Below are 20,578 nucleotides of genomic sequence, written 5' to 3'. Positions count from 1 at the left end.
TAAATATCCACGTCTCCTTAACTGCTAAGCATTTTAAGATTTAAAGATCAGGGAGAAAGGAATAATTTTACTAATTTCTCTACTGTCACCCTTAACTTTTCAGACAAATGTTCTGACTGAATTGAGAAAATGGAGGCTTAGTTTGATTGACCATTACAAGCTTCAAATGAGAGAAGAAAAAGAGAAACAAACTGCTCACGTGAGACAACTGACCAGTGAGATGGAAAACCTGAAGGAGCTGCTACATACTTATGAAATCTCTATTGGCAGAAAAGATGAGGTGGTAGTTCAATTTTATTTTAAAAATATCCACACTGAATTTTTGGATCCATCTCTTTGAACGAAGTTCTTCTTGCAGCAAGTAACATAAATAAGAGAATAATATATTTAGACTGTAGATTAGAAAAATAATTACTGTTGCTAATGTTATATGTTTTGCATTGTCTGTCCTTATATGTAGGATCTGTTGTTGGTTCTTACTTATTTCCTGAAGATTACACTGGCTAAGATGAGTCTGTTAGCTCTCACACTTGAAAAACATTTAATGTTTCAATGACTGGATTTGTTTTCTTGAAATTTAAATGGGCATCAGTCTCCTAAATGTTAGAGAGTCTCTGTTTTAGGATTCTTAAGAACTGTACATTTGTACAAATTCTTAGGATAGTACATTTGGGGTCTCTGAGTTAAACTTTTCTTCTATCAACAACATCAACAACTTCAACATAAACTAGAATTGTGGAAATGGATATAAAATTTTGGCAGCCCAGCAATCACATAATATAATTGAATCCTCTTATTGCTATGCCGAATTTTTAACCTTGGACTTAAGAACACTTAGCAGAGGTTGATGGTTTGACCCCTATTTACCTTCTTTAAAAAGAGTATCCACTGAAGGAGTTAAAAGCTGGAGGAAGATGATGTTCTGTGTCCATCTAGAAAATAGTCTAGTATTGCAGACCAAGTAAATAAGAACGTTTTAACTTTACAAAAACAGGATTATTAAAATGTAATTTAATGAGTACATATATACAGATCTGTTGTTATTTCAGGGTATATCATTCAAACATATCTAATGCCGTGGATATCATTGTATGTCACTCATGTTTAATGTGCTGTAATTCTTGATGACACTTAGAAAATGGTGGGCTTTTTTCTGCTACCAAAGAAATTATTTCTTCAGTCAATTTAATAGTTCTGTTTCCAAAATCAAGTTGTTTTCAATAGAAAATTATTATTTCTACCATCTTAACAGTAAGTGGCAGTGTTTCCATGTATCACACCATATTTATCAAAACTGCTGGTTTTCGGCATCACCCAAAGTCCATCAGCCTCTCAAGGATTATGAATACTGTGGATTCTTGTTTTCACATTATAAACCTCACAAATGCTTTTTAATTAACAAGCATAGATTTAGAATAAGACTTCTAATGTGTATCAGCAAGTATGAAATATCAAAAGTTGATATTTTATGTTAGTCTGACACTTTTTCAACGGAAGTGATTATATTATTTTCCTTTGCTTTCTATGTTCTTATTGATTTGTTGATAATTTATGCAAATTTACTTCTAATTTTAGATAAGTGTTTTGTTACTTTATAGCTCAGACTATTCCGTTATTCTGAAACTATACAAACTTAAAATCAGTCATGTTTAAGCAGAGAAAAGTAACTAACACTAGAGCTATGAATCTTATTATGATTACCTCGTTCTTAAAAATCTAGAGATGGATCAGTTTTAAATTACTTCAAATGTATCAAATTGACTTTTATTTTTTTCTGACTTCAATTTTTTTAAACACCTTAAATAAACCATCCTTTTGCCTCATAATATTTCATTTAAAATTCTGAAGATTGACTGAAACAGTTTGTATGAAATTCTGTACTGAAACAAAGTAGGAGTTTTACTATTTTCTAGATAATTTTGTTGATTAAAGGATAAATTTTGTTTTAAGTATTGAATATACATCAATGAAATGAACGATTATGGCACGTAACGTATGCAATATAACATATTAAGACATGTTAGCATATAACGTCATGGAACAGGGTAGTTAAAATAGCTTTACTCCCATGAGTCCTAAGATTGGTCACTATTGCACACTGGAGTTGCTCGGATGTGACTGATGGCAGAATCTAGCCTAAGAATATAGGCAAAAAAGTAGAGGAAATACTTATTGATTTGGTGTACCTAATTTGTACCATGCCTGGACTAATTTTTAATCAGGTGACCTCAGCTGGTTCTGTATACTAATTAAAACATACTTAGAGATTGATGGTAAAAATTGCTAGTTGAGTTCTCTGGCCAGTAGGCCATCTTGCCTCTCAAATATTTTGGTTGCTATAGGACTAAATGCTATCTTTCATGAGAACTTTTAAAGAGACTAGCACTAAAGATTTTTCTGGTTCTTTGCAACTCCTTAGCCTGTTTATTCTGTTCAGACAGTTGAATAAGCTTTCTGCAGATAAATAATTTCTCTACACTTCAGTTAATTAAGAAGGCACTAAACCAAAATTTTAATAAAAGTTTTCCTAATTTATCAAAATTGTCTTTGAAATAAGTAATTCTGGTACAGTAGCATTTAATTATAAGGAAGTAGCACAAAAGCCTGCAGATGCAGGATGAAATAACAATTCTGTTGAACTTTTCCTAAAACTACACAGTTGAAGTGTTTAAGAACCACAGTCTGAGTGTCGAAGCCCCAGGAATTTTACTTTTGATTTGAACTCTGATTATTCTTCATGATTAGAGTAAGAGGAAGATTCAGTAGAAAGCATCTGTTAAAAGCAATTGCTTTAAGTGAAAAATAACTGATATATAAATTACATTCCGTTTGACCATACAAAGACCATAGCTATTGTGTTAATAAATATTTTTGCAGGTGATTACTAACTTGACTGAAGCATTAGAGAGACAAAAGGAGAGAACAGAGCTGATGAGAAAGTTTATGCTGTGGCGAATTCAGCACGTTAATTACAAACAAGAGGTATGTGTGCAAAATAAAAATGAGATTAAAATGAAACCTCTGAACTCAAAAGGGTCAGAGTTGCTGCAGTTCCTGTTACAGTTTGAAGGAATGACAGTGTTTCTATTTTGACATGTTTGACAATGTCAGATAACTGTTTGAAAACATCACTTCTCAAATGCTGGTATTGGAATACTCTCTGGGATGGGGAAAAAAGTCAAACCTATGTTTGTCTTATATTGGGCCAATTACTGTGATCAGCTCACAGCAAATCACCATAGTTTACATATCTGCATTTTGAAGCAGATGCCAAGGGAATCTCTATCTAAATTTTGAACACTTTGTGTTTGAATAGCGATGTGATACAGTATCATATTTTCAGAGGAAGCCACTTTCACAATTAAAACCTTTGCTGCCCTCTTTTCTTGCATTGTCAAACCTTGAAGTAGCTAAGAGCTAGTCACACACAAAATATTGGACATTGCATCAGGCATCTAGTGGTAAACAGTCTACTAAGTGAATTATGACAGAAAAGAAGGATCCCATGTCAAGACTGCAAACCTTTCCCATTCCAGACTGTTAAAAAGGAAAATCTGTATTCAGGATCTTTGTTCATTCATGGCTGAACTCAATTTCTTTGATGCTATCCAAAACTGGTGATTTGCAGAGAGGGATAGCTTTTTTTCTTTTCCTTCCCTCCCATCTTAAAATTTATTATTAGGAGTCTGTTTTTTACTCAGCTCTTTTCTTTTTCTGATTTGTTTCTGAAAAAAAAATGCTGAAACATATTGTCTGGTGGATATTTTGAAGCAGGGTAGAATAAAAGAGTTGTCTTACAGCCTTTTTAAAGCATCCTGAAGACTAAATTTATTTTAAAAGGAGTCACTTTATGCTAATCATCTGCCATCTTTGCAACTGCAGGTTTTGTATGATTCCGTCAGTGAATCAAAATGTGCCACATAATCATTAAATGGCTTCACATATGCATGGTTACACCATATATGTGAGGTGGTTGTTCAAGCACCATTGAGCTAAGAGTAAAAACACTGTTTTGTGTAACCTAGGAGTTGGCAAAAGTGGCTTCTCATACATGGGACAGTTACACTGTGTGACGTGTGCAGGAAGAAGCATTTTGCTGCTGATGCTACCACTTCACTGCAGCATGTGTGACTCGGTTTAGGCATTCCCACTGTGGTCTGTGTAACAGATTGTGAAACAATCGTCCACGCTCCCTTGAGTACTTAAATTTTTAGGAAATCTGAGCTTGCATGTAACTTGTAGTTGTATTTGTTTCCTAAGGAATATGCAAATAGAATAGCAGACAAACAATTCCGGACAGCTTTGTTGAAGAAAGTATGGGCAGCGTGGCGCTCTCTTTGTGAAGAAAAATGGAAAGAAAAAGTAGCAAAAGCCTGTCAGTTAAGGGCAGAAGATGTTTGTGTCCAACTCACCAATGATTATGAAGCCAAAATTGCAGAGGTAAAATAAGGTTTCTTCATACTTTCTCTCCTTCACTCCCCTGCCCCCATTCCCTCCATCGTATGTCTTTCTCAGCAAACTTTAAAAACGTGGGGACTTGCCATGAACAGAGCTCCCAGTACATAAGAATATCTGAGCTCTAGGATCCCTACTGTGGCTTCTATATGTAGCCTTTTTTTTTCTGTACATCTGATGTAAAATGTTGCTGATCAGCATGCACAGGTGAAGTAAATTGGACTCTTGCTGAAATGAGACAAATCTCTGTTTACCCACTAATAGGGACGATACTTCTTTTTTAAGAACACGCTTTTAATATTGGCTATGCATTTTGAGGTCTAGCTGAAGAAGACAATTGAAATAGAAGACCATTATTATAATGAATGATCAGACGAGTACAATACTTCTTTGCTATAATAGCTACTCTGTTAAAGGCTGAATTTAAGTTTAGTTTTGCGTACAATTTGCCAGTTAAGCTTGTTAAAGAATTTTCAGCGCTTAAGGTAGAGTTATTAATGTACGCATTGGTGCACAGTAAGTAAATAAACTTTTAAAATACGTATTTTTAAAACTCTGTATTTTAACAACAAATAAAATCTAGAATTTTAAGAATAGGCTTACTAAATGTGGCTTAGCATCACAGAAACGATAAGTAGTGAGTTACAAAGGTCTGTCTTTTCTCACTATTTGTAGTTTTATACAGTAGCTAGAAAAGAGATTGCTGATGACAATTCACTCTCTACTGAAATAGTTTTCTGGCACCACTTTGTCTTCTCTTGAGAAAACACATATTCCCGCAGAAATCTAGCTTGTGATGCTTGCCTAACTTCTAGAACACAAAAGCATGCAAGATAAAGTGATGCTTAGCTGGTTGGGTGGGGTCTGGCAGTCCTTTCAAATTCACTCTTGTCCTTGGCATGCTCTGGTACAAATAATGTGCTGTAGTACAGAGAAGTGACAAGTGTCTGTTCATCTCTAGTGAACCAGAGATTTTGAAGTGAACATGCCTATCTTTGTAAACATAGTGACTTGTAAAGCTAATTGAGGAATATGCTTGTATTTTGCATTCAGAAGTACAAGGCAGCTCTTTCCTTATTGTCTTTCGTAGCTAACTGCTGCTTTGGAACAGACAAAAGCTGAGATTCTGCAAATGCACAGTGAAAGAGAACAGTATGAAGACACCATGAAGAAAGCCTTTATGCGTGGTGTGTGTGCTTTGAATCTCGAAGCGATGACAATGTTTCAGAGCAAGGACAGTAGGACAGACTCTGGTCAGTATGAAAAGCAGCTCTAATCTGGTAGTGTGTGAGGGTTTTGTTGAGTTTGTTTGGGAGTTTTTTTCATTTGTTTTAAAGGATTCTACTTTTCCCCTCTCTTTTATTTGTTTTAGTATGAGGACATAATATGTAGTTTAGCAAACTCTTTGCTTTAAAAAGTCCTGTTGAATATGTTGAGAAATATTCCGATGCTGGGCTTTGTACTGCTGTACCTTGTTTCCCCAAAAATAAGACAGGGTCTTATTAACTTTTACTCCAAAAGATGCGTTATGGCTTTTTTTCAGGGTATGTCTTATTTTTCCATGGACAACAATCTACATTTATTTTTGAAAAAAAAAATCAACATTTATTCAAATATAGTCATTTCACCACATTCTGGAACATCATCATAATTCTCCAAACCCTGAATTCCATCGTGAATTTCTTGTGACTCTATTTCTTTTAGAACCAGTGGCCCCAATTTCTCATGTCTAGTGACAGTGTTTTCCTGAAACGAGCACCTCTTGTCCATGGAACCTGCTCATAGCACATTGGCAATGCAACTGTCAGTTGGCTGTCAGGTGTCTGCTTTTCTCGGCAAAGTCTCTATTTGTCCTACTGCATTCTATTGCGAATTATTTTTACTTTTTTACATGTATAGCTGCCTGGACACTATTTAAGTTGACTTTTAAAATTAACTGTAGCTAGGGCTTATTTTGGGGTAGGGCTTATATTTCAAGCATCCTCAAAAATCCTGAAAGAAATCATGCTAGGGCTTATTGTCGGGGAAACAAAGTAGTTGAAAGGTGGAACATGTTCTCTTCATTTTTCCTTGCTGTGAGGGTGGTAGCCTGCAGCTGAAGGCAGAACAAGAAGCCAGGGATAGCAAACTTCTTAAAATACTGTGGAAGATTACCCAGAATTCTGTCAGTACACAGCTTGTGGGAGGGAGAGGGGGAGATCCTGGAAAACCCTTCTTAACTCTCTGGAATCTCAGTGTGCAATGAATCTGATTTTCCCAGACAGCTCTCAGCTCTCCATTCTTTCTTAATCTCTCTTTTTAATGCAAAAAGTGCAAGTAAATCTCCCAGGTTCTGTATTTAGTTGGAGTTCTGTGCCAGAAAAGGGAACACCAGCCTAATTATATCAGCAGCACGCTCTTACGTGGGAAGGAAATGCACACCCTTACTGATGCAATGAAATCACCCCCTCAGAGTGAGACAATCTATAGCAGTAGAAGCATAATCATGCTGGTGCAGCATTCTACATTACAGAGAAAATAGCTGTGCCAGCAGTAATGTCACAGCTGTATGTGTGGTTTAACAACCAGCTCTACTGGCAGCAGTTGTTAATGGCCCTAGACAAGTAATTGCAGTGGCTAAACTTAACAATCTTATACCAGAAATTTCTGAACTGCTTCAGAGAAATTCCTCCCAAAAATGTAGATATGAAGAGGAAATAAAAACCTGAAGAAGCTTGAAGAGGAGACTTACCTAAGCAGCTGTCTGAGCCTATTAAACATAAGCAGGATTTGTACAGTTGCTTAGGAAACTAGAATATGACATTGGCTAAGTGCAGTAGCTATGTCCTAGTAAAAACATAGGATCAGTATTCGGGAAATGCTAAGAATGAAGTATTTGTCAAACAATACTGAGTTTGGGAATAACGTTACAGGGCATTGCCCAGGTACTTTATTTTTCACTGTGTTATAGATAAAGAACTACTCTCTCTTGAAGCTTTCTCTTAAATTTGGGTTTTTATTGTTTTCCAAAAATAAGCAATAGCCAGTGGGTCTCCAAAATAATGCTGAGTATCTGAGTGGTGTGATACAGGAAAGTGTTGTTTCTATAAACCTGTAAAGAACAGGGTAAGTAGGAAGGAAATTAGGAAAACTGAGCTCTAGAGCTGCCATGGCCAGCCCCTGGGATTCATGGACCAAACATTTTGCTTGTTTTGCACTGTGAAGCAGAAGCTTATGCTCTGCACAGGTGCAGTACCTAAAGATTTTGCTGTGCTGGACAACACCAAGGTGCCTGTACCCAACTTTTTGGGTGTCCATCATCATGCTTTTTAATTTCCTGTAGTTACTGTAGTCCTCGTCAGGTGTCATAACATCTCATAGTTTCTATTGTCCTTGGTCCCCATGCCTGTTGTCTTCTCCCACTGCCTCTCCCACCTTCTCCCCTGCCCCAGGCACGGTATCTCTCTTGCTACAGCCAGATGGTGCTTTTAATGAAATTAGTTACATAATTATTTAATATGGTTGTACAACCGTTTATTTGCATTCTTCCTCGAGTATAACAGGACAGTGATCGGGACATCAGGGATGGTTACTGTGATTTGTTCTAGTCTTGTAATCTGTGGACGTTAAAACTTCAATGTGCCAGTCAGTGGGGGATTATGTATTTATGTGAGCACTGCAGTGCCACCTACTGGCATTGGAAATAAAAGCAGCATTTGGTCCATTTACAAGTTAATTCTTGTTGGGTTATTATAATGTGTATTTAGTATACATACAATATACAAATAACATACATATAGTGTACATTATAATGTAGGTTATTATTAGTGTGCAAGTATCATAACTTTAAGGGGTCTATAACAACATTGATGGTCTGAAATCTATCTGGCTGTTTTACTGACAGGCGTTCTTTTTTATAATTATTGTTAAGATTCTTTAAAAACTCTTTATTTTAAGGAATATTGAAGCCACAAGAATTCATTACTTTAAAAAGCCTAACACTGTAACGTAGCAACTTAAGTAACATAGTCAGAACTGACTGGTCTGTAACTATATGTTGGCACTGTCTGTGCTTAAGCTTAATGTTTGTGTGCATATATATGTACAAAATGCATATTCTGGCATACTTTCACTCTTGAAATCTTTGAGAATTGCACTGATTTGAACTACTTTCCTTATATTTTTTGCATTCACTTCAAGACAAAAAAAGCAAACAAACAAAAACCCATGAACTACCACTTGGTGTCACTCCAGTCCCTGGACTGGGCAAAGTTTCCTTGCCCTGGAGCTGCTGCCAGCATCATCTGCTCCAGAAATAGGAGAGTAAATGAGAATATCTGCTTTCTTTAAAGAAGTTTGTATTCTAAAGGAAGAAGCTGAAGCTGCTTGGAAAAGATACTGAATGTAGGTCTGAAGATCTGACCTCCCCAGGATGTCTGCATTGCATGACAAGTGAATCCTGGCTGGATGTTGCACAAGCTCAGGCTTAGCCAGCTGGTGGGGGGAGGTGAGGGCTGTAGGGTGCCCATATATCATCCCAGCCCTACAGCCAGGATGTGGCCAGTGTCCACCCATTGTACGTGGAGACAAGGTGCTGCTGAGCATGGTTTACAGCTCTTTGAAATTGCAGTATGTTCTCAGGAATGTTAAAATAATGTCTTATTTTACTGACACCCCCTTAAGGATCTTCCACCCACACAGAAGCCTAGAGTGGCCTGTGTTCTGCTGCTTTCTACCTGAACTGGTTCTTAGTGTAAGAGCAGCTCTTGCACACTGGATTTAGTATTGGTAAGCAGTACGGAGAACCTCAGTTCTTTGCACCATGTGTCACAAGTGCCAGAGGGATGCTGAGGCAAAGGACAGAAACAAGGCCCTTGGAAAATATTATTTCCAAGCATCTGAAAAGAAAGGTAAAATACATGAATTTTTATGTGTGTGTGTATATACATATATATATATATATATACACACACACATTTTATATACACATTTATAAAGAACAGGCTGATCCTTTTAATTAGATTATACAGAAATCCCAAAGGAATAGTAAAATTTTTACTGTGACTTATCTCTTTTTTTTTTTCTTCCCCTTAGGGTTTGCTAGATTATGTGTTGATCCCATTACTTTGTGTTTCTAATAATAGATGTAGGAGGCAGGAGAAATTATAATGGTACCATTGTTGCAGGAAGGCTACCTTCTTCACAAAGTCCGCCCTCACCCCCACCTCCACCAGCAACTACTCTTCAGCTGGAAGACATGGTAAGCATGTAGCTGGAACAGAACTATTTTACAATATAATTGTATATTATAATTTTGTAGTGACAAAAATGAACTTCCTTGGTTGGAAGGAATTTGAAGACAGCCTAAGCTTAAAAAGAAACCTGTAGGTATGTTCAGACTCTGTTGTGCAAGTGAAGTGACTGGGGCAGAGCTTGCTGTACTTTCATTAAGCTCTGTTTTTTTGTTTTAGTGAAAATCCATTAGACTGATGAAGACAGGGTCACTATAATAAGCAGAATTTGCTCTTTGAGGTTCTTTCTGGAAAAAAAAGCTGTTAAGAGTTTTTTGCAAAAAAAAACCCACCTGAGCTTAATATAATCTGAAAAGAGGAAAAGCTGGCTTGGCTTGAAGCTTCTTTTTTAACAGTCTTTTTTAACAGTTTTTAACACGTAGAGACACTGAGGGAACTCAGCTTATTATCTTGTCATGTCAGCTTAGCCAGATCGTTATCCAGCTTAAATGTTCCAGACCTGCCCTGGAGCCATGCTGAAGATGTTGCCACTGTAAAACAATTTCACACTAAAGTACAGGTTAGAAAAGAGAAGATGGGCTTGCCTCTCTTCCTGATTTCTCATTATAATACTATCAAATGTTATTCATGCTATGTCTGCAATTTTTAGTCTAATATTTTTAAGTTAGCCAGAAAACAGTAAAAACTGGAGATAAAATATCTGCAAAGAATTTAAATTTAGAAGGGTAATTAGGATAGTAAAAAACTTGACTACCTAGAGAGTAATAAAACTGATCTTGTAGAAAGTTGTGTTAATTCTTTGTGAACTCTGGTTTCATTCATAGTTTTCTACCCACCTGGGTCATGCAAGCACTTCTCAGACCAGGCTGGACTCAGATTCTCCAGTAATTGTCACCAGCACAGCTGCAGGATCTGGTGTGGCATCAGCTCAGAAACTGGTAACATGCTAAAGTTCACTTTTTTTATTTTTAAGGCATAATTATAACAGATACTAGCTTTGATATCAGTATTTCCACATTTTTCAGAGCAACACAGGGATGATTTGAGGAAACTGCCACTAGTTTCCTCAAATGTGAAGATTGGTAGTGAAGACACTAGCTTGCAAATGCTGATTAATGTTAGAGAAACTCTTGTATATTAGGAGCAATTTTAAATTCTTTTTGGAAGGGGAAGTGTGACAGAATGAAGAATAGAAGAATGCATGTACCCTCACGTGTGGCGCAATAGGAACACTTGGTGTTTCACATGATACCATTTTGTTCTAGAAAGAATATACTTTACTTTTAGCAGCCTGCTGTTTGAAATGTGTGTCTCATTCCCTTTTCTGTATTTGTTGCTATACTGTCCTTCTTACTTTTCCCCACTGTCTTCTGCATTGCTCTCCTTTCTTTTTCCCATCTGATACAGTTTGCTACCAGCTGTCAGAGAAAGATGCAGCATTTTACTGCGCGAAAGCTTTTTTATATCTGTGCTGTCACTGCTAGAAAGGCTTTCCAGAGTGATGGAAATGCCTACAGCTGTCACTCAAGTATGCAGCCAGTGAGCAAAGATAAACTGTCCATGCTGCTTGTTGTCAAATTAGCCTTACTCCCCTCAGTATAGAAGTCGCTGTCTCATGGTTAAGAGTGGAAAAAGATGGAATAAACCAGGCTGCGACTAGGTGGAGCAAATTCAGTCTCATATAGCATAACTGGATTATCTGCAACATCCCATATTCTCTTTGGGCAGGTGGCTGGTTAAACAGACATTATAGACAGTTGTAAATATTATGTTTAGCATTTTTTACCAATTAATACTTAATTTATTTGTAGCCTGTGGCGAAAGTAATAACATCTGGTCAACAGAAAGCAGGAAGAACAATCACTGCTCGAATCACAGGCCGAGCTGATATGGGACAAAAAGCCAGAATATGTGGTAGTTTAGCAGTGATGGGAGTTGTTCCACCCATGAGTTCCGTCATTGTTGAAAAACATCATCCAGTCACTCAGGTAAGTCAGAATTACATTTCTATTCTTATTGAAACACATGTGGTAGCAGTTTAGAGAAAAATGACCCCTACAAAGAGATATTAAATAAGGCTCAGACTTGAGTCCTGTTTAAAATAACAAACAGTACTGTCTTTGTGCTGGGTAGAAGGTGAGGAGAGGAAGTAAATACTTGCACTTCAATCTATTTGTCTTGTCTCTGCTGTTGTTATTTCACAGGTCTAGTAGTTTTAGCTGTTTGTTTCTTGTCCAGCTTTTCTGTGAGTCATCCTCTTTGCAGAAGTGGTCAGTTGGTATAGCAATGTTTGGTGTCATCACCATGCAACCACCACTTAAAGACAAGCTTCACGGTGTGTAGCAGGAAAAGAGACTAAGCCAGATGTGATAGAGATATAGATTAGATTGACAGGCTGAGTGTAGCAAAATATTGCTGAAAAAAAGTTAAACTCTTGTCCAAAGGCAAACAGATTTGTGAAGCCTGCTGCTTGTAGTGTTTTAAGTCATACCCGTCTCATTTATCCTAAAGAAAACACTGAAATAAGTGCATTAATAGGGTGTGAAACCAACATACAAAAAGACTACACAGTGGCTTAAATGGCCTAGGCAATTGCTACACTTTTAGACCAATCTGAGTAAAATATAGTTTTGACTGGAGGTGTATGAAACAGTTGAAGGTTATTTTTTATGTTTTAACCAGTGAAGTAGGATCTGAGTTTCCTCTGTGCTATCTGAAAGTCCAGTTTCTCTTCAGTGATACTTCCAGAACAAGCAAAGATACATCAGGTCCTTTAATTTGAACTGGAGATACTGGTAACTGTCTGTCTGAGGGATGTTCTGCTCTCATGCACTTCCTGCAGTGAAACAGCCCTGTGGCAGGCTGTGCACAGCTTTTGTGAATTTAGGCTTCTAAATTTCTATTTAAATTAAATGTCCTTAATGGGTTGGAGGTTTGTTGTGAGACTTCCTTTATGAAGAACAATTTCTGGATTCAGATTGTGTGACTAGTGTGACAGGCACCTGCACTACTGTTCCAAAAACTGACTTCTAGAAATGTAATAAATGTGGCAGTCCCAGAGATATTTCATATACTCTTTCTACAAATAAATGCCTAAGTCGAAGTCAATCAAATTGATCTATTTCTCTTGATTTAATCTGACAGGGGAGCAAGTTTACCTTGATTAAAAGCAGAATGGCTGCTGTTTATTACAGTTAGGTGGCTGTTTTTTGGGGAGAGAATTAATTGTTGTTAAATAAATGCAAACCTTTTCCTTTCAGAGACCAGATACCTCTCAGAGACTTCCTCATAGCAAATACTGAACTTCAAAAGGAATTATGATTAAATTAGCACTACAGGAGAATTCTGAACAATTTGGTAAAAAAACAACCAAACCATCCCTGAAATAAAATTGAGGTGATGAAAGCTCAGAGTACATAGTTAATTGGAAGTTTAGTACTTTGTTTTTAAAAGTATATTACAGATAAGGAAGGAAAAATATTACTCATTCTGTTAAAGTAACCTGTTTTGTTTTGTTTTAACTCTATCTCAGTTTGCTGGATTGCAAATCTTTCTTTTTAAACTATGGCTCACTTAGAGCTATTTTAATGGGAATTTAAGTGTTGATGTATGTGATTACTTTTCAGCAAACCATATCCCAAGCCACTGCTGCTAAATATCCTCGAACCATGCTCCATTCTTCTGGTTCTACCACTGTGAGACCTGCAGGACAAGTTGGGCGAATGCTTCAGGGCCAATCTCATACCAGTGTTCAGTCAATAAAAGTTGTTGACTGAGTGAATATCTTTCTCACCCGTGGGGGTTTTTCATCAAGGTACAACTTAAACCTTTTTCCAGTCTTTTCGTACTTGATGTAGGAAGGCCTAAAATATGTATCATGTTTTTAACATTTTCTAAAAAAAAAATATTTTTAAAGTAAAGGTGCTTTTATAGTAAATAACTGAAGGGGGATAAGAGAGCTTGAAATGTTGTTCTACCTCCAGACTGTGTGAGAACTTATTTTATTAAGATAAACACTTTTTATTTAAGGAATCTTTTGCACGCTTTTAAATAAAGGATAGAATGTGGTTTTTGTCTGAATCTCTTTGTTTAGTTCTAATGTTACTAGTGTCTGTTTTAAACTGAAAATTTAATTTATCTTTGTTACACATGTTTTTAGTTGCTTCTGCAACTAAATGTACTTGACACACATTTTAATGATATCCTACAACAGCATACTGAAAAGAAGAATAATGAGGTTGCAGCCTTCACACCTGGGGTGCAACTTGGGCCACGTGAGGTACTGAGGCTGTCAAGTTGTTAAACGTTCTCATTTTCCAAGCTAATGTTGCAGAACTTGATGTCTACCTGTCAGTATCTAAGAATTTGTGATCTGAGGTCCCTAATTCCAAAACCAGAGGATTTACTAGTCTGTTCTTCAGATTCCTGTGGTGCTCTGCAGCTGTGGTAAAACAGGTTTTGCACAAGAGATGGGTTAGGAGTAAGACTTCAGACTAAGATACAGATCATCATCTTTTGATTACAAACAGTAAGATTTAGTACGAAATAATGCTAGCTATACATACTCAATGGTTTCATTATGTGATCAAACTACTGCTGTTTTCTTATAGAGAAGACTACAAAGACAGACATTTTACATAATTTTTCAGATGCAAAATATACTCAATGAGAAACCATGTAAAAATGTTCAGCAAAATACTACCAAATACTAATTTAAGATATGACCAAAAAAATAGGTAAATAAATGCTAAGTGTGTTAAATATTATATATCAAATGTTCTTTTTTGAGTGTGTATACAAAGGTTATGCCATTCTAGAAAGTTCTGCAGCCAGCCACACATGGTTTTAGACAGTGCTTTTTTGTGTATTTTCACTACATAAATCAAATACTGAAAAGGAAAGACTTGTCCTAATCCTCACACTAATTAAACAAGAGCAAAGCCCTCTTCAGACAGGAACACTATAATCCTAACAAGACTTTATAAACACCTAAATCCCAAATGAGACCTATTTCTGGAAGTGTTGATTTATACATATAATTTTCACTTATTAAATTTAATTTCTTTCAGGTAGAAAACATCTCATTTACATTTCATGTCAAAGACAGAACAGCTTAATTTGCAGTTCCAATACAGAATTAGTTTATCAATGTTAGTTTATCAGGTGTAGAAATTGTAGAGGGGGTAGTTCTTGCTTAGCAGTATAGTCATAAATTACCAGCAGGCCATTCACTCTTAAATTCTTTAAATAATATTATAGCAAGCATATGAGAAAAAAAAAAAAAAAAACATAACAACTAAGCACTATTTCAGGAGTGCAAGTTCTTCAAGTTTGTAAAAAGTCATACAGCTTCCAAATAGGTTTTTGTTTCTAGAAAACATATTATTGGTATTTGAAAGTCACTTTCCACCTGGCCTGTGATTCCATCGTATATGCCATATTTTATTGATGAACTCAAGAAATCACACATTTTCTGGAGTCCATGTCAGCACTACTTGCAGCTCTGATCTTCTCTGTGAAGTAAGAAGAGGAAATGTTTGACATGCTCCACTTTTTACAATGTCAGACTAATCTAACTGAAGGATGGTCAGTCACATTTTAATGGTGTTTGCAGGACAAGGGAGGGAAGCAGAGTCTGTGCATTTTTATCTTCCTTTAGAAATCTCACCTTGCACCTAAACTCTTCCTCAAGCAACTTCACCCCCTTCCCCAGCCAGAGCAGGTTCCCAGGAAGGCAGAGATTGTCCCTCAGCTCCGCCACAGTCCCACCCCCAGCAGCCACGGGGACCGCAGAACCGCACAGAGGACACAACTTACCAGCTAAAGGCCGAAATCCTGCGTCCACCAGATCTTCGTAGATGTGCTTCACAGGGTTCTGGTGAGCCAGCAGTATACCGTGTAACCAGATAAGCAACATTCTGTTTCCATGTTCCTTATAGCTCTTTTTCCCTATGCAATACACAAAGTATTTGTTGCATATGGTGGTAACAAAGTATTTTGTGCTTTTGCCCTTATAGAGTTCGGAGACATTTTAACACCTACTTATTTGCTTGTATTTCCTTTCTCCCCTAGAAGCGAAAGTAACACTGAGGTTTACCAAGGTTAAAAAAGCCCCAAACAAAAATTCTAGTTTTATCATAAGGCTACTGTAAGGAGAGGGAGGGGGAAGCTAATACATCTTAAAATTGTGTTTTTTCCTTTCATTTTCGCTCAACGTGTGGAAATACACTCGGGAATAGTGGTAAACACAAACAATGCGTGCTATAGAAATAGGGCTCTCCCAGTACTTGAGATGCCTGAAACCAGAAACTGCTGTTTCATGGCAGTTGTGAAGACAAAGTGTGAACGAGGTCTTAGTGTGTCACGAGGTTCCCCAGGTCCTCACTTTGTAGCATGATCTGTAAGACCACTCCATGGTGCTCACTGCCTCTGGTTTTCTACAGGACCACTTCCCAGGAACCAGGGACAAGGTTTCTATCTATTCACTGCTCTTTTTCATAATGTAAATAAGAACAGCACAGGCAGTACATATCTGTGATACCCAGTTTAAAAAGCGACTCTGCCTTGTGTTTTTTATAGCTTATAAATTATATCTAGCCATTCAGATGTTGTTACCTGTCCATTGTTCTTCAATAGCTTTAATTTGTTCATCTGTGAACTTCCAGCACTGGGCCAGTTTTTTCCATTCCTGGGGTTTTAACTGGTTGTATGCTAGATTCCACAGGGCAGAACGGATTTGCTTGGTCTGTGTACTATGATCTTGTTTGAAAGACAAGCCAAAGTGTGACCCGTCATCACTATCAGCTGGATTTTCCTGAAAAAGAAACCAGATTATAAACATTTAACTGAAGCTGGGAATGTTTGCTTAGCGAGCAGTGAGCAATGTGTCCTGTACAGCCATACGTAGGTACTGACAGGTGATTTGCTCAGTGCAGGAAAAGGAACCATTTTTGGCTATTAGAGCTCTTTGGAAGACTGTCTTAGCGTAGAAGGTGTTGTTACAGTCTAAACAGAACAGAAACAAAGCCCTCCCGTGTCTATTGCTATGTCTTACTGAGTTAAATGCAAAATAAACCACTTTCTTTCTGTGACACTTGATATCCAAGAGCAAGTACTACGCTAGCATTGCTGTGTTCCTTGGCTCTCTCTGCTTTATATGTCACGTTTTGAACATAGTTGGGTTTCAACCACAGTTCTTACTCTCCCTGAGAAGAGGCAGTGTTGGCATGGCACTCGCTCACGCCGTTCCTGCCCCTGCCCTGTCAGCTCTGCTTGGCTGAAGTGGCACTGCCAGGTCATTTGGTGGCAGCATGGGTCATTGGGTTTAGGTTGCAGAGTCCTATTTGGCAAAGTGCCTGAGCACCAGTAAGCGTGTGCACATTGAACCTGGGTCTAGTTTTATTGCCTTCATAAGCAAAACCAGGGAGAGACCAAAACCACAAGCATTTTACCCTCCAGATTAAAAGTGATTTTGCTACCTTATGAATGGCTCACCTGGAACAGGAGTGATAAGGTTGTGTCTTTGGGCACCTCTGCAAAAGTCATGTCTAGCAGTGATTTCAGCCCTCGCAGGGTGGTGCTAGGGAAAAGCTTCATTGCTAGTGTAGGTGTGTTCAAACTTTGATATTTCAATTTGTTTACATGCTAGTCCTGTTTCTAACAGGAGGTTGATCCAGGATTACAAAGCAGATACCAAGCAAAGAAGGAAATGGCAGCATGCCACATTTGAAAAGTGCTAAGCAAAAATCATTCCATTCCAGATTAAAGTCAGAAAAATACAAGAGGGTTATTTCCTAATGTTATAAGAGTCTTGCAAGAAAAAAAATAATAGTTCAATTAGCATTGTCACGTATGTTTGATTCCATTTTTCTAGTGCAGACTTTATTTCATGCTTCCTGACACATGCAAGGTGAGGTTTAGGACATTCTACAGGATGGCTTCAGGCTCTCCATGGTTTAGTGTTTCTCTTCTGAGGTTTAAAATTTAAAAAAGAATTTTTTCTTTTTTTAATTTAATAGGGCAAACAACAAAAAATACCCCTTTTTTTTCCTCTTCCCTTTGCAGCATTACAGCTTCTCTTTGCTGCTAATTGTGTGTCTAGGCAATGACCGCCAAAAGCAGGCTGGGCAGTGATAGAGTGGGGTTAGGCAGAAGCAGTAAATAGAGAAAAGGGCAAACAGAACAAAATGTTCTCACACAAACCAGTATTGTGCACTTTCTCATAGCAACATGACATTTCCTTTTGTAACTAATGCCTTGTCACAGGTAATAAGTCATCTCAATGTGACAAAAAGACAAGTTCCTACATTAATGGTTTAAAAATGCTGTAGTTTCCTGAATGGCAACACCACCTGAACAATGTCGTATTCCATAACTGTAAGATCTAAGCTGCTCCCAAAGGCTGTGCTTTTAGCTTCAGGTAATGGGATTCCACTGACACTTAGGTTTCTTTTTCCCATCTGCTTAAGCATGTTTTCTTTTCCTTAGACAGTTCAGTAAACAATGCCAAGAGGTTAGGAGCATTACAGGCTCACCGCTGTCAGATGTGGCATGTCTTCTCTGGCAGCAGATGACTTCTAATTCTCCTTTAAACAACATACAAAATACTGTGCCTGACAACTCCAGCTGAACCGGCACAGATCAAATACGCACAACACGGGGAATGTGTGCAGGTGTTTTTCGTAATTGATCCAGGTCTGTGTTGTACCAGCATGATGCCCAGCAACATTAAGCGTCACAGATTTGAACATGCAGGGGTGGCAAAAGCTGGGCTAATTCATGTACCTACGCTTGGACAGGATTAGTGTGTTTTACTGCCCTGGGAGGCACTTGGCTGACCTGGTAAAACAAACACTCCCTAGCAGGAAGCAGGAATGAGAAGGAAGTCACAGATATGTGGGGCAGCTCAGCAATAAGAGTGCAAGAGCTGACAGTCAAGTGGGTTCCTTTCACCAGTCCTTTTTTACCCTGGTTTGCTAGCTCTGGTGCTCATGAAATAAATAAGCCTTCTCAGAATTCTAAATGGTCCCAGTTACCACCCTGTGACATGAGATGTCCTGAATTTTCAAGTCCCATTTGGGCTGGGTCAGGGTTCCAAGGCATGAGCCTAGATGGGCATCAGCAGCAGGCCAGCTCCAAACACTCCTTTGATTTTAAGAGGTACTAAGCTTACTTTTTCTTGTTCAGACATCACCTATGGAGTGTGTACAGATTCATAGGTGACATGGAATAGTCAACACAGGCCAAAATAATTGTCATCTACACTCTAATACATCTGACAAACAATGGTAGGACAAGGGGTAGTGGGTTTAAACTGGAACATAAGAGGTTCCACTTAAAGTTGAGAAGAAACTTCTCAGTGAGGGTGACAGACACTGGAACAGGCTGCCCAGGGAGGTTGTGGAGTCTCCTTCTCTGGAGACATTCAAACCCACCTGGACACATTCCTGTGTAACCTCATCTGGGTGTTCCTGCTCCAGCAGGGGGATTGGACTGGATGATCTTTCGAGGTCCCTTCCAACCCCTGACATTCTATGATTCTATGACTCTCAGCCCTTTACCGAGGGCCATCATTAAACAGCATACATTTAAATAACAGCTAAGGAAAGAAGGTTAGAAATTCAATCAAAAGTCAATCTAGGCTGTGTCATTCACACTTGTTGCCTGGTTCTTTCCCATTTCATTGATTGTTTTATAATTAACACATATAAAAGAGAAGAGTGGGATCCTGACAAGGCAGCTGAACTCTCACTAGCAAAGGAGTCAGACACCCCCACTTCTCCATTTTTCAGCCACAGGTTTTGCTGTCCCAGAGGACCAAAGATCAACCTGGATTTAGGTCATCCCAGCCCTGATGCTGACAGCACAGTTTGAATTTAGGTCAGAATCTCCCACCATCCCTTTATGTCTGTGTGTAGAGCAGGATACAGGAAAATTATAAGATCTGCCTACAATTTCACAGCCAGTCAGGAATAAACCCGGCTGGGGTAGAGACTTTCCCATTCCCAAGCCTAATCTCCGTTCATCAAGGCCAGTTTTGCAACATGCCAAAAGGAACCACCGCAGGAAAAAGGCACTTCAGGATCAGAATCAGCTTTTCCCTTATAGTTCTCCTCAGTGTAAGGAAAGACATCTCTTACCTGTTTCATGGCATAGTATCTTTCTGCTTTAATGATCATATCTACGATGAGGGCGTGATTGCTCCTTGATGCCACAGCTAGTGCAGTTTTCCCATGCTGAAAGCAGAGGTAGTGAATCAGAACATTATATATGTGAGGATAAGTATAACATAGAAGAAACAAAGGATCTTTGTTTACAGACCCCCCCCATCCCGTTTTTTCAAGAGAACGTATTACTACAATTTTATGGCTTTAGGGTAACTACAATCAAAGTTTTATGCTTTGCACAAGCTGCATTTCCTCAGCCCAGAGGTGGTCACTTTTCCCCCTCATTGAACTCCCCCTAAAGTATTTCTGATGAGGTACAGCTGTTTCCAGAAACCTCCTGCACTCAGACTGCTGCTTACTTTATACCAGCTTACACTCTCCAGTCACTGCTTCCAAGTTCATGCAAGCCCAGGCATCCACAGGCCAAAAACTACCACAAATACAGTTCATTCCCAGGTTATGGTTAAACTGGCATTTCAGACCAACAGGCTGGCAAAGCTGGAAACCTCCAAATTTAAGGGCAAACCTGCATCTTGTTTTGCATAGTGAAAGAAGCTGGTTCACACAATGGAAAGAGGGTGCAGGAATTACTTTCTTATGACAACTGAGGTGAGCACAACTGAAGGTGATGTTTCATGGGTATTAAAGCCAGCAAAAGGGATTATAAGCCATTGCTTTAATTCCAGCTGCAGAGGATTGCTCAGTTTATCTGAACCCATCCCTGCT

General features: G+C 38.2%; 2 protein-coding genes across 10 annotated transcripts in view; one reads left to right on the top strand and one right to left on the bottom strand.

The window, feature by feature from the left end:
• POC5 (POC5 centriolar protein) overlaps window positions 1-14,447 on the top strand; it is a 31,055-nt gene extending 16,608 nt beyond the window's left edge. For 5 of the 6 annotated variants that reach the window (XM_065047360.1, XM_065047361.1, XM_065047357.1 and 2 more), the window contains 8 exons: window positions 104-280; window positions 2,878-2,982; window positions 4,261-4,440; window positions 5,546-5,708; window positions 9,579-9,694; window positions 10,511-10,624; window positions 11,498-11,674; window positions 13,313-14,447. In XM_065047360.1, coding sequence (XP_064903432.1) covers window positions 104-280; window positions 2,878-2,982; window positions 4,261-4,440; window positions 5,546-5,708; window positions 9,579-9,694; window positions 10,511-10,624; window positions 11,498-11,674; window positions 13,313-13,462 — 1,182 coding nt within the window. In that variant the 3' untranslated portion in view covers window positions 13,463-14,447. The remainder of the gene's footprint in view (window positions 1-103; window positions 281-2,877; window positions 2,983-4,260; window positions 4,441-5,545; window positions 5,709-9,578; window positions 9,695-10,510; window positions 10,625-11,497; window positions 11,675-13,312) is intronic. The other variant, XM_065047358.1, reaches the window with a different exon arrangement.
• Window positions 13,583-20,578, bottom strand: part of ANKDD1B (ankyrin repeat and death domain containing 1B) — a 37,247-nt gene continuing 30,251 nt past the window's right edge. For 2 of the 4 annotated variants that reach the window (XM_021292191.2, XM_021292192.2), the window contains exons 12-15: window positions 19,826-19,921; window positions 16,302-16,500; window positions 15,504-15,635; window positions 13,583-15,199 (exon numbers count right to left, since the gene is read on the bottom strand). In XM_021292191.2, coding sequence (XP_021147866.1) covers window positions 15,141-15,199; window positions 15,504-15,635; window positions 16,302-16,500; window positions 19,826-19,921 — 486 coding nt within the window. In that variant the 3' untranslated portion in view covers window positions 13,583-15,140. The remainder of the gene's footprint in view (window positions 15,200-15,503; window positions 15,636-16,301; window positions 16,501-19,825; window positions 19,922-20,578) is intronic. The other 2 variants (XM_065047362.1, XM_021292193.2) reach the window with 1 other exon arrangement.

This window comes from Columba livia, chromosome Z (assembly GCF_036013475.1).
Source record: "Columba livia isolate bColLiv1 breed racing homer chromosome Z, bColLiv1.pat.W.v2, whole genome shotgun sequence".
Classification (NCBI taxonomy): Eukaryota; Metazoa; Chordata; class Aves; order Columbiformes; family Columbidae; genus Columba; species Columba livia.
The sequence above is the reverse complement of the archived record's forward strand: the minus strand, read 5'-3'. Positions and strand labels throughout refer to the sequence as shown.